Below are 14,666 nucleotides of genomic sequence, written 5' to 3'. Positions count from 1 at the left end.
GGCAGGTAATACCATGAAACGAGATGTTCTCAGAAATCGGTAAAGAAAATAAATTACTCTCCTCAAAATTGAAATTAAATAAGACCTCTAGTGCATGTTTCATGCGAGCTTGTGGCGTAGGTAATATTTGGACGTGCGCTTTAACCATCGCATTTCAATTTGATTTAAAGCAGAAAAGATTTCCCCAAAACAAAATACACACCAAATAATGCGAATTGCGATTACATCCACAAAGAAATAGGTTTCATTCCTTGACGGATATACTTGGCCTTTCTCAAAATATTTTTCAACAATTCTATTACTGGATAAATTTTAAGCCAAAAAGGCATTTTCATTTCGCGCGGGTTTGTTTTTGCACCAGCAGGTGAGTGCTGGTAATGCACATCAGATACGGCGTTTTATTGCCTTTAATACTCTAGTTAAACACTTTTATTATCAAACATTATGAGTTGCCTGTGCCAGTCTGGACCAACCACACCTACGCCGCTATAAAAAGTTCAAAACACTAAACAATAAAATCAAAAACGTGCGAGAGACACCTATATTTAAAGGTCGGAAATGTATCGTTTGAAAGTTTCCTTGTTTTATTCAAGCGCCAACGCCCTTTTCCCTCTGCTTTGTATCTCAAACGGCAGCGACAAAGCCAACATGATAAAATAAAGATTGGTAAAGGGTCTCGGGAAAAAAGAGTAGCGTAAGCTTTGAAAAAGAAATAGATTTTTCAACTCGCCAGAGCCTAAGGCAGGCTTGTCTTTGTTTTGCTTGTGTGTGGGCTCTCAAATTTTGCATGGATCGTTAAATATTCAGCGAGACGCGGGAACGACGCAAAAATGAGTTTGAAAAGCCGAGCCAAGTTTTGGAATGCTTCGTGTTTATTTGAGGGAAAGATGTTTAGATATCGTATTTCAGCAGGTGGATATTGTAAGATTTTGGCCGTCTGTCAAAAACCTCTGCTCATCTTACATACTTTTGACCTCTTTGGGCGAAATAGATTAATTTGCAGGAAAATATTTAACAATTAGCGACTCTTGGTAAATGAGCTAAAATTTGCGGCCCATGTTTTTGAAATTGCACCATTCCTCATTTGTTGCTCGTAGAATGCTAATTTTTTGAAAAATAAACACGAAGTAAAGCAATTTTATAGCTGTTTTTGCGTTGGCTGAGTCAGGGCTATTGAAAAATGATCGTTTTGCTGTCAAAGGCAGCGTTGACTGTGTTGTTCTAAATCAATTGCTCTTAAAGATACAGGAGTATAGAAAGTAAATTAAGCTCAATTACGCTAAAGGCACGTCCTTACACACTATTTTAGATCATAAATTCTCAATGGTCATTTTGCGTGCATCCATCAGCCAAGTAAAACACATTTTTATATACTGATAACTTTGCATAATGAATATTAAATAGAGAAGAACTGACAAAAATAATCCACAACGAAAGAGAAAGTGATAACGATTTATATTATTATGTTAGAGGAACAGATATTTAGGGCAAAATGTTTTAAATCGATCCTAGAGTTCGGAACGAGCCCGTGGGCGAGTGATTTCCACCAGAAGCGCGGCTTCAGACTGAAATATTGAATGGAAACGATGATTGCTCCGGCAAATGATAAAATATGAATGAACCAGGGCTTTGCAACTGACAAGAGATTCACGGCCGCATAAAGGAGCTACTCGATATCAATAGGGGTGCGTTCACTCACTCACTCACTTTGTACTTTGTGTGTGAGCGAGGGAGCCGCTCGCTGCTCCACGGCTCCACGCTCACCGTCAGAGCCTTTAATATCGATTTCTCGCGCCTCAGAGTGATTGAGAACAACTCGTTCGTTGGCGAATGAGAATTGCGCGCAGTTGCGTCAGTCGCCGAATCGCCTACGCGCCAACGCTCAATTAATCACATTAGCATTTTGATGGCCAAACCGTTCAATTAGTACTGAAATCAATCAATTTGTCTCGGAGTTCATTTGCATTCAAGGGCTGTGTGCTGGCGCGTTTGCCACGCTATCTTTGCTTTAACGCGTTTGCCAGCGTCGAATGCGTTTTTTTATCATATCTGTTTTAATAACGTTGCTCGAACCCCTTTCGCTTCGTTTGTTGTGATTTTAATTTGGGTCACTTAAAGATAACGAACGACCTGTGAGAAGGTGCTTTCCATGTGGAAATTTCTAGTACATTGAACAAACGTCACGGAATCTAAGTAAAATATGCCACAATCAGCACAAACTTCATTTCCAGGCTAAAATTAGATTGAAAGATCAGCTTTCAAATAAAGAGGGACAAAATGTAACACAATTTGGCTAAAAAAAGAATAGGCAGTTGCTTCACCTGGTTCTTTAGGGCAAAAGAGTTACAAATCTAAAAGAATTCCAGCTCTTACCAGACAAAATTGATGAGGAACATCTTGTGCAACTCATCCAGATACTTCATGCGTGCCGACGTGCGAACGAGTCAGACGACAGAATCGCCCGCCACCCACGTGGAGAACACGGAGCAAGGTCGGGGAGCACGAACGGGATAGTATCGAGCGCGCTGCACGGGCTGGTGTTGCCACCGCGGCCGCTGACAATCAACTAACAGTGTGTGACCCTCTGCTCTCGCCTGCTTTCCTGTGTTCTCCGTCGCTCATCAGACACGGACCCGCCCCCTCCCACGCGTTCACTTCTTTCTCATTCGCCTCGCTGCTGCTTCACGGACGAAATTGTTCCTCACCGGCCTCGTCATAATATAGCCAGCGTGCGCAAACTTAACTTTATTGCCCGTGCTGGACGCGATTTATCAAGGTGGAAAAAATTGGCACCAGCCAGTGGAGTGCGGTGTGAAACTAGCGTGGCTGATGGTGCTTCCCTGCTGAGTTAATTCAATTACGCCAAATGCCAGTGCAGCTTGTTCCGACCATATGCGCCGCTCTAACAAACCAACGAGAGCGTTACGCGTTCAGTGCTAATTGCTAATGGGCTAGCAATGAGTTTCGATGATACGAATCTGGTTCGCAAGCTCGCCAGGAGTATTTTTCTGTCACGATCTTATTGAAAACAATTTTTAGTGAACGATGTTTTCAAAATCGTGTGACACTATTATTGCATGTTCCTTGTGCGTCAGAAGAACAAAATTGTACGTTTTGCCCTGGTGCTATGAGTTATCTAACAGTTCATTTCATGGCACGAAACGCTTAGTTAATTTATTCATTCCAGCACATTCTTTCATGATCGGTACACATTAAAATATTACGTAACAGATGTAGATCGAAGGTAGATTATTGCTTTTTGGGAAGAGGAAAAAAGCTCTCGATTGTATGTTATCAACATGACGATTATGCAGCCGGTGCAGCATCCGTGTCGGTTTCTTGCCTACTTTACACTCGAGGTTCTAGCTTACAGTATAATATGGAGGATTAGAAAGGAGAGACGGTTTCAAGCTGCCAAATTTGATTCCTCCCAAGACTTCCACGCAAAATTATTTTTTCTAGAAAAATATTTGCTTGCAGGGATGGGCTAGTTAAAAAAATTAAATTTGGTATAGTACTTCTTGTTTATGCCAAACACGAGAGTTCTGAATATTTTTCAAATATTATGCCATATAAACAGCAGTATTATGCAAATAAATTGAGTAAAATCTCCCCTCTAGTTTGTAAATTTTGGTCATTGTGTAAGAGTCTACAAAAAGCTCAGTTGAGCAGAAGAGAAAGAAGCGGCGAAAAAAGCAACAATATTTCAGCCTTTATCAGCAGCTCTTCCAGCTAAATTGATTCCGCGAAAATAACCAGCCCCCGCGGGCAGGGTGCGGAGAGGGAGATTTGAGGGGCAGATAAGATGATGAAACGTGCTCTCTCGCCCGCAAAGCATGGGCAAACTCTTTCCAATTTATTTAGCAACCATATATAAACAGGACAAGCTAGCTAAGTTATGACGTTGCTGGAGTTTTCGCATTGCCCAGCTGGCCAATAAACAAAATTGAACGATCTCTATGGAGATTCGCGGTCTCAAAGCACAGCAATCAATATTAAAGAAGGCACGTAGTATCCTTTTTATCGGATACATTTCAAGGAAGTTAATTCTATCGAAATGTGCAACGTATAGAAAAAACTCCGCAAAACGATGTACTTTTTGTGATCATTAAGAACTGTAAAATAACTGCGAGGAGAGTTTATTTGTACAACTTCAAATAAGCAGCCCCTTCCCTAATAGCATACCTTTATTCATGGAGAATAAAAGAGCACACCCATTGATCCAGCCCATCGAGGGAGAGAAAGGCGAATCGACCATTCAAAAAAACGCAACGCCACCTAACTTTCCCATTAAGGGAGCCGCATTTAATTAGCAAACGTATGAAAGCCGCAAAAGCATTTGGGATCGATATTCGTGTGTATCAGCACTGGTGGCGGCAAATCACCTCCACAGAATGGATCCAACTTTTTTATACGTCCCTTGGAGGTGAGCCAATCAAAACTCTCTCCATTCTTTCGTCTTGCCGCGAATTTTGTTTGGCAAGAAAGCCACCTAAATGCGTGTTTTACTACTGCGGAAAATGGTACCCAACGACTTCCATTCTGCGGACGACAGACCATCTCTGATGAAGTAAATAGGAACTTTTTCTCCTCCATTTGGTCTTTTTGGTTTCAAATTTTCCCAGCAACTTCCTACACTCCGTTGACTATATATAAGCAAACAAAATTTCAACAATCCGAATGCTAAATATTTTAGAGGGGGTTTTCGATTGTGAGTTCATGTCTTTCATATTATTTCATTTGTGAAATATTAAAATCGGTTTAACTTGGGCAAGAAGACTCTTAATTAATCGTATTTGGTGAGAAATATTTAAGAGGATCAATTAATCCATATCCAATTTCAAAACCAAATTTTTGTTGATTAAATTTCACGGTGTTATTTTCCATTCACTAACAAGCAGAAATTGGAATTCATCAGACGTCGTTCGCTAATTATTAGCATCCGCACGCGTACCGCGGATGAACCGAGTAATTAATACGGCGTCATTTAGCCCCTCCATTCATCACGGCTGCTGCTGATTCTGTTGTTGTTGTTGTTCTATTAATGGTGCAGCAGTACTGGCAAAAACAAACTGTCTGAGTGCGAACGACGTAGTAATTAAGTCGCATATGTGCTGAATGACGTCATTGCAGGTCGAAAATGCTCTCGTTTCTACGCTTCCCTCGTACACAAATCAAATAAAAGAGGTGTCAAGTGTGAAATCTGCGAGAGCGATCTAATTATCGTTTGCGTTCTCGCACACACCCGAAAAACTTTTGTGGCTTGTTCGCCGGAATAAGTCACCTAAAAGAATACAGCGAGCATTGTGTCACGTTGTCGTTGACGGATCCCGCAGCTCTAATGCTACTTACTACAATCCAAAGTAGAAGAAAACCGTTGCACTCACCTGAAACATGCAATAAATATATTTAGCAAATCATTCAATTTTTACATGTGTGACAAAAGAATTGTGAGTTTTTAAAATATTGGATATCATTTTGTTTGATGACATCCTTGCTATGTTTAAGAATTATTAAATTGATAGATTGGCACCAATTATTAATAAGCAAATAAACCTGGAAGTGAAGAAAATAGGTTGGGTGCAACCAGTTTAGCGAAAATACTTTGAATTATTTTGCATAAAAAAAGTTCACTTCCATACATTGTAATTTAGAAGCATCGCTGAACTCCAAACAAAAAATACACTTGTTTGGGATACGACGTCTTCCGTTTCTCTCCCAAGCTTGAGACTTTCGCAATGAGTAGCATACGCCAATATTGAATTACTCAACAAGTATGTGAGGCAGGCAAATTTAATTTATTCACCGAATAGACTTACTGCTATGCGGGGGAAAGTCTAAGAATGGCGAAATTGCCTCTCAGGGGGGCGCCTGCAACCACTTGTTCAACTATTCAGCACAAATTATCCTGCTTTATCTCGATAAACGAATACATCGATCTACCGGCTGTGAGCAAAGAAGAACTAGGCTGAAACGTCTGCATAGACATCAGGCCACGTTGATGACGCTACAATAAAAAACAACCCCTGCTATGCTTGACACAAAAGTAAGAGTGCTGCATTATGCTGCTTGACTCACCGCGAGACTAAAAAAGTTGCAGTCAACAACGACGAGAGGCGAAAAAAATCTGCAGAGATGAGCCACCCAGACTTTTGTACCAGAGCACGACTCGACTTTGCACGGTGCATTGAGTTATTGGTTGGGTGCATCGCCCTTCGTTTCTTTTTTCCTCTTGCAACGCTAGCCCCAGTTCATATCGAAGTAATGTGAAAGGAACGGGATCATTTTTACATTTCAGTTTACGTTTCCGAAATTATTTTTGCGATCATGAATCCACAATGATTTTTCTACAGCTATATTATTTACTGTCTTTATAGGCGAGTCAAGATCTCCTTGCCGCTTGACTCTATGCCTCATTTTCTACGCTCTCGGTAAGACTCTGCAAAATATTTGCTCGCGGTTAGAAATAATTTTGCAATAAAACGTTGCAAGGTATTATCCCATGCTTCACGAGAAGAAAACATAATTCCTCAAGCTATTTTGGTATGCAAAAGAGGAGCTCCAGCTGGAGTTAATGGTACATGTGCCGTCCCAGTAGCATAGCGATGAAGCATTTGAACAGGATTATGGTGGAAACGCTCGTGAATATTTGATTGGAGCGACGGAAGGGATTAATGCTTTGAACGCTGAATCGAAAATTGGCAATTTTTTCTTGTAAAAACATTCAGTAATTTTTTATGAAACGCTAAACACGAAACCATAAATCGTGAAAAATTCTAGCAGTATAGGTGAAGCAAATCACTTGGAAAAATACTAATATAAAATTGGTGTAGCTGAAATTGTAATCTCAACTTAACAAAGGTTTCATCATCTTACATCCTGTTAACGAAATTGGAGCCGACAAGGGACAAGTATAATGTGTATTAGGCACTTGAAATGCATCGATGTAGAATTTGAGCAAAATGTAATCTTTTGCCGGACCTCCAAGTGCGTCAGCTGTTCGTGCTCACTAATATTTTAAGGTACATGGCTGTGTGCATTAGAGTATAATAATAACAAGCTTTGGAAGAAACACAATCACGTTTACATTTCGCGTGGAAGCCGCAAATATGAGCAGCAGTGTCCAAGTGATGGGCGCTCGCTCCAATTCACTTTGTTTGCATTTGTGCTCGCGATTCTAAGGAAACCCTTAGCAGGTGTGAAAATGGCATTAAAAAGCACGTTGGGTAAGAAGGAAAAGAGACAGTTTCGCTGCCTTACAATTAGCGCAAGGAACGCTATGGGCTCGCAAAACGGTCGAATCGGCGGAGATCATGGTACGGCTGATTCAAGCATGTGACAATAGTGCGCGGTTTGCATAATTCGGGTTCTCGCGCGCTGGACTTGCTCCAGCGATATATTTCATGCTCATGGTTACCTAAGCAAGCTAACAGCTCAGTGAATAGCGCACGTTGTGAAGAAATACGCTAGAAGCAGGTTAAACAGGTAACTTCATGGTATTCCAATTTTTATGGAATTAACTGAATTCTTTAAATTTCAGAAGCAGAATTGAAATTCTTTTCTACTTTATTATGCTAACCACACCAGTCTTCATAGAGGTTTTAGTCATGCATTTCATTCAGCAGAACGCAAGTTCATTATTCAAAGGACGCAGCAGCTGCACCGCAACACTCTTATATATATATGAGCAGTTGAAATACTCTTTGGTGTTTCTAATAGGTTGAGACACGGAGGCTAAATAGGTGACGAAACGGTGGCATATTAATTAACTCAGAGCAGCTATTTTTGCTTGGCAGGTTATCCGAGGCCACGGATCTGCGAAAGGGTGGTTTCAAGCGGAAGTATTGAGAGGAGAGACACCGTCCAAAGAAATAAAATACACGTCAAAAACATATATTCACACGACATTGCAGAAATTCATAAAGCATACAGTTAAATTATATGCTGAAGATTTTCATCTACGAGTATTTCAACCAGATGTTTGAGAACAACATGAAAAAACCAACTGATATGTTTTGAATATATGGGTATCGTGGTGAAGATGAAATAACTTAAATATTTTTTCAAAACTAGGTTCTGTGCCTTTGAAAATCTTTTCGACCAAAATTTGGGGTCATTTTCGATAAGTCATGTGTCTATTCCGATGATTCATATTTGCTGGTTATTTTGGACACGACGCGAATCTCCGTTCAACGACACACAGTTTTCTGTGTTGTACTTGCTCTTTTGAGTGATGTCGTGCGTCCGTCTTTCGCCTAATAATATCTCGCAGCGCCACTCAAAAGTCACTCGCTCGGCCGCAAAAATGACGTGCAAATAAAAAAAGGTGTGCCGGCGCACTCTGCCAAAAAACTATTTCCATCCCTCTTCGAGTCGTCCGTCGCCCGCCGTCGGCTGGCATGAAAGGTGGTGCTCAAAGGGCGAATCAAGGTTGCTGGCCTTATTACGCGCGCGACACAACAGGGTCAGAATAAATTGTGGCGGTGCAGGAAAACACGCCAACCAAACGAACGAACCAACCAACCAACGAGCGTCCGACTCAATAGGGCGAGTGTCTTGAATATATTCTGGCAGGCAATTTAGACCGCACACTGATGAAAATGGCCTGTAAGGTTTTCGACCAGCTGCAGCTCTCGTAAATAACAAAAGAATAAGGTCTGTATAAAAGCGATTCGGGCGTGGGAATTACCAAGTCGCCAGCCCGAGATTAAAATGTTGAGATATTTTTAAATTGAGACTCATCAGAGTAATTTCATATCGATAAAGTATCAGTTCTGAGCCACACATGTACAAAGGAGTGACGTCACTTGGAGATCGAAATGTGTGGAGCACGCGAGGGTCATGAAAAGTTTGTTTCCAGCGGTAGGATTTGGTTCGTTGCGCGCGAGGGCCGCGTGCTGCGCAGTTGGCGTTGGGGCGCTCTCGCTAATCGAGCAGGAATAGCGCTGGAGACAAAAAGCAAATTAAACGCTCCGCTGTTTATTTAAACAATTGACACACGCACGAGTGACAAAGCGGCGACTGCGAGCTTCTGAATCCAATCAGAACGCATGGAAAGTCCAACTGCTACGCACGAATAATCACCATGAGCAGGCATAATTGGATATATGTAAATGTTGGGACACTACAGCACGAATATACCATAGATAATGAACAGTATTATTTTGGTTAATAATCATGAGCGGGCAAATAATCTGCTCATTCGGTCAGTGAAGCGTTCCAGTCCCTCTTTGGCACCGGAAAGGTCATGAGTTCGCAGGGTTCCGAGAGCACAACACCCAGCGGCCACCCAGCAACCGCGGAATGCGTTAATTACAACAGCATTTGATTCGGGTGCGTACAGTGCTGCCGCGCGCGCTGGGACGCGCACAATTTAGCACGACGACCCCGAGAGCGAATACTATATAATTGGCTGGCACAGCATCATGCAGCAGGCAAGAGAACTGTGTCAACACTCGACTGTCATCAAAGAAAGGGATGCTAGCTATTTGAATATTAACCCTCTCTGCGAAGTATGTTATGTAATGCTTAGTTAGCGGGACAGCCGGCCTGCCACCAGCCCCGCAGTCGGCTAGTAGGTGGGCGGCCAGGCCAGTTCAGTTACGTTGCCTAGGATACCTTGAAATCAAACATTGCAAAGTCAACCAACTCTCCCGCGCCGCCCCTGCATGCCTCTGCGATAATATTATTTAACTCTGTTTGATTTAACTTCATTATAGTCACTTGCAAGGGCGTTTGCCATGTTGGTTTTGACACAGCAGCAATCAGGTGACTGTATACGGTGCCGCATCGGACAAGATTGGATCGCTTTTTATACGCAATATTCAACGATTTGCAGAGTGTATTGACAAATAGCACTTCTGCAAACTTTGACACCGATGCCAGGAAGTAGAAAGAGAGTGGAGGAACGCGAATAACCTCTTTGCTGAGGCGGCACAGATTTGTCTCTACTCAGTGAGAGCAAGAAAGATTGCATATCTACACGGAACGAGGCTCTTTTGATGCGGAGCAGGCAGAAATTGCCTCCAATACTTCGTGCGCTCGCCTCTATTGTTGTCAGTCAGTACTAGTCAATCACTCACACAACATAAAAAGAGCTCTAGATTCAATAATATTTGAATCGCGTTTAAATGCGGATCACGCACAGCAATGGTTTTTTTCATATTTGAATACTAAATTGCAAATTGCACGATTTTACTAAACGAACTTGTACAGAATGAAAATAAGATACTGGCAAATTCGCAATCTAAATTTATTATTTTTTGCGACTGTAAAAATTCAATAAAATATGTAACTGGAAGAGTTTTATACGCAAGTTACTTGGGCAGGAACCTCTTAAAAATTTTTAAAATTGCAACTTCCTTGACATTTAAATTAAACGTTGTTCAAAGACAAATTCACCATATACCTGGGGACCACAGCAGTCAGTCCTTTGAATTAACTTCCACGTTTGACGCAAATTTACGGCAGAATCATGTCAAGAGGCCGTCAAGAGAGGGGGCACTCGTACAAAGAGCAACTTTTTAGCCGATTATTACAGGCTGCCAGAGCACAGAAGAGCCTATAAAAATGCAAAACGAGGCGGAAGTGGCAAAGGACCCGCGGGAGTTTGCAGAAAAGAGCAGAGTTGGAGCCGCGTGTCCGTCCGTAGCCCCCACACTAGGCCAGCAGCGGGCGATGCGACAATCGATATTAAAAGTGTAAGTTGTGTGAAAGCGAGTGGATGTGAGTAGAGCCAGCTTTCGGTTCATACGGGCACATAGGCCAAAATTGCAAAGTTCATTAAAATTGAGCGGGACTGTGACTTATAGCTAGCTTGCAAAATTGTCTTAAAATTGAATTAATCTTCATCATGTTTTGAAAGTTGAGAAGCATTCTTTAAGAGGATTCATAATGCAAAATCCTGGAAACCCTTGTTGCCAATGCAAGAACTCGTCCCTTTGGATTCAGTTGAAGCCAAAAATGACCTACACAGTACATTTTTGAGAAAGGTGGCTGCAAAGTTAGCACACTTTTCAAATGGTGAGTACTGTCTCCTTACTTGAAATCTGATTTTATTTCACAACAAAGAGCTTGCCTAAAAGGTTTCATACGCTGTTGGACAGATCTCGACTAGAGCAATCGAAATGTGCCTAGAAAACGTGGTCGGTGCTGTAAATTTTGGAGAAACTTTGAAAATTTTGAATTTTCACTACAGCATGGTCCTTTTTGATCACTGCAAATATGTCATTGATTTTCAATTGTCACCCTGTATCGATCCACTTTAAATGTAAATGAAATGCTGCTGTTATTCAATAAAGATATAAACTGCCGACAAATCTTTGTCAATATTGGCATGAGTTATATTGGCTGTCAAGTTTCGTCACAGAGACGAATCGCGTTAGGTTTGCAACGCACCATACACCCTCACCACCCACTGTCGGCTGCGCGTGATAAGGACCAAGGACCAACCGGATTGCTGCCTAATCTGCCTTATAAATTCACGGGGATTTGGTCCAGCTGACTGACTGCTTGGGGACAAAACCCACATGCGCTGCTATTCAATTGAGGCGGACACAAAGGGTTGCTTGCCTTCTTGGCCAAGTTTGCCTTCTTGCTGGATTTGCATAGAGTCGCGATTAATTGCTGATTGCACGCTCCACTACGTGGTGTTTGACGGGTAAATTGGGGTTCGAGCCGACTAGCACTGTTTTACGGCGCTGGTGGTTTTACCCGCTTAAAACACGCGCTTATCTAGAGCAGTTCAAGTTTATTTAAAAGCAGTACACAGAAAAAAAGCGGGTGCCGGGGTAACAGAAGTGGGGAATTGTTTTAGAATAAAGCGTGCGTTTTATGATTTTTTCATAGAGCAAAGGATTATTCTTGCGGAATGAATCGTTGTTGAAGGAATGGGCTGTAAATGGCACATTAAAAGCTAAAGTGGCTCGTTGAAGAGAGGGAAGCTGGGGAGCTGATTTTAAATAGCGTGCAAAGGGAATTTGAGTTTCCATAGTGCCAGTTAAAAAGGTATTATGTCTCTGGAACTAATTAAATGTCTTGAAAAGCATGTAAGTTTTAAATTCATTTCCTGATTTTTACAATATCGAAATGATACCTTAATTCCAGTGATGTAATTTTTGTTAAAAACCATTATAAAATAATAACAAACGACTTAGTCTTCTAACACTGGTATTTGATGAATTGGAAAGCATCATTTAAAATCGAAATTTCATTAAAGCGGCAGCAGCAAATCCAATTTCAGTTTGATTGCATCCATTCTAAACTCATGATCTGGCTGCCACAAGTGAGGAACGTGCACTTCCTCATTTTATTAACACTAAAAATCACGGTTCTGGCCTCTGGCAGGGTGAACTTTATCGTGTTCATAATCCAGATAAACGAATCTCGAAGGCAATAAAGCAGCTTTGCCAACTTCAGCAAAGAACTCGTCGACGGCCAAGAACCCAGTCCACGCGCAGATGAAAAGCTTACGTACAACTGGCCTAGTTTTTTTGCAATAAATGGAACACCTCTGTGCTCGTCGCTCGTGACAACGCTAATGGAAAACAGGGACGGACGCGTCAACAGTAAAAGGGCCAAAGTAGGCAGCCAACAATAATAATATCCATATTTGCAGGCGAATAGCGCCTAATGAATGCGCGCATTACTTCCTCTCTAGCGCTGAATTCTCATTTCCCGCGCACGCCAACGACCTTGGCCTGATAAAATTGCAACCCTTTTCGCTGCAGCATTCCCTCGTTCCGGCCACCCCCGCTGGCGCTGGTGCGTCGATAGTAGTGCACTAGCGATCCTCTCGGTGGAATGAGGCCGCGGGGTTGAAGGAGAAAAGCTTTTGCTGTATTTTTCTGCACTCGGCGAAAAAGCAACTGCCGCTTTGATTGTGCGCGGAGCGAAAACGGCCGTTCGTCCCTCGGGGCCTGGGGTAGCCATGCTTCGCGAAATGTGAAACGGTAGAAAAATTTTAACGAGGCGGGTGCTTTTGTTTTCGACGCTTAAGCGCAGACGATATTTCAAATTAAATTAGTCGTGAGCGGTGGTTTCTCATGAAGTTAAAAATGTTTAAGGGGAGTTTTACGAAGAATAATTTTCAAAGAGTTAGATTACCAGCAGTTGAACAATTCATTTTTGTTGAAAGACTTTCCTTTAGAAAATAAAAACATTCAGTCATTTACATCCAAAGAGAATGATACAAAAAATCGTTTCATGGAATTTACTTCATGAAGGGTTTGCAAGCTAGTGCGGACATCTGAAAAAGGTTAAATCGACAATTTATGTATAACTCGAGTATCAGCAGTCATTAAGCTATTCACAATGAAGAAAAAGCCCCGATAGCACTGAAGGCCATTGATTAATTTACAACAGACCATTTGTCTTCATTAGCTTTCAGCAGCACCTACTCTTCGCAGAAAGAAAATATACGTGAACTACTGCGTGGGCAACCTAAAAACGGTCCTGAGCAGATAAACAGCAGCAACGCAACCCTTTGATCCGCTGTGTGCGACCCTTGACCCCATCACTTTCTCGTCTGCGCCACACCTCCTTCAGCACTCCCGCAGTCGGGAGTTTCGCGAGGTGCTCTGTCATTGTCAATTGCAGACGCGCGCTCAAGTAAATACAAAACAATACGCGTGCGGAAGAGGCAGCAGCGTGCCTCTAACGCCTAGTCCCCAAATTAACACACGCCTTTCGCTCGATCAGTAATTACTAGTTGTAAGCAAGGGCGCACTCAAGAACTGCATTTTATAGATAAAAGGGAAGCTGGAAAAATCCTAGTTCTCGCAAGCTATGCCAAAACTGACTCGATTGAATTTTAAAAATCATCTGCTTGTTTAATTAGAAAGCAAAATCGTAAATTATACGGAAATAAAAAGCGTGCACTGTATTTCCTCGATGCTAAGAGCATCAGTTTGTTTTTCCGACTAGGTCCGCTTAACATTTTAAACCTTTATTTCATGGGAAAAAATACACTGCTTAAGATTTTTCAATCAAATTTCATAAAAAATTGATTTTTTTAATCTAGCCTAAGCAACCTTCAAACATTTAGCTGACCTAAATTGTGTTTAATTATGCTAAAGCAGATCAGTTCACGTTTTGCATTCTTATAACCATAATTAACTGTTAATTTTAAATTAATTATTTCCCTCGTGTGCTCTGCTGCAGGCAAAATAACATTATAATTGATTTTCCTAAAGCTAGTTTTGCACTTAGGGAGAACGTCAACGATCGAATTTCCATTTGGCGGATCAGAAAGTCAGAGCGTGAGTTGACGTCGGGCAAGCGAGTAGCAAAGGCGCCATTATCCAAGGCCCATTAATGATCAAAAGCCTGTGCGACCTGCTGCCAAACAGGCCCTTTATTTTCATCAATTCACCCACCTCCACGGCGTCGGACGCTTAAAAATTAATAACCCTTGCCTGTCGGCCCGAGAGAATCCATGCACTGATGGATGTACAAGATAAAAAGCCACAAAAAGATTGTTCGACGACCAGGCAGGCACGGCAAGACGTTGGCATAATATCCGGTAGGAAATTGGGCACTGCTCCGCCGACGACGCAGCGGCACCCTCCAATGTTTGAATGCGCATGCATCATCTCGCCTACTCGGGGGATGCTGAGTGAGAGAGAATCTGCTCTGAATAAAAGAGCGGCTTTATCAGCGCAAGACGC

The 14,666-nt window shown here is 41.9% G+C and overlaps 1 protein-coding gene across 2 annotated transcripts in view; it reads right to left on the bottom strand.

The window, feature by feature from the left end:
- Positions 1-14,666, bottom strand: part of Mob2 (MOB kinase activator 2) — a 77,337-nt gene that overhangs the window by 59,536 nt on the left and 3,135 nt on the right. Inside the window, exon 1 of one of the 2 annotated variants that reach the window (XM_065481540.1) lies at positions 2,374-2,545. The exons of the other annotated variant lie outside the window; for it this stretch is intronic. Coding sequence (XP_065337612.1) covers positions 2,374-2,423 — 50 coding nt within the window. The 5' untranslated portion in view covers positions 2,424-2,545. Of the gene's footprint in view, positions 1-2,373; positions 2,546-14,666 lie in introns of those variants that run through there. 2 annotated transcript variants of the gene reach the window in all.

The sequence above is a fragment of the Cloeon dipterum genome, chromosome 2 (assembly GCF_949628265.1).
Source record: "Cloeon dipterum chromosome 2, ieCloDipt1.1, whole genome shotgun sequence".
NCBI lineage: Eukaryota > Metazoa > Arthropoda > Insecta > Ephemeroptera > Baetidae > Cloeon > Cloeon dipterum.
Note: the sequence above shows the minus strand (reverse complement) of the source record. Positions and strands in the feature narration are given on the sequence as shown.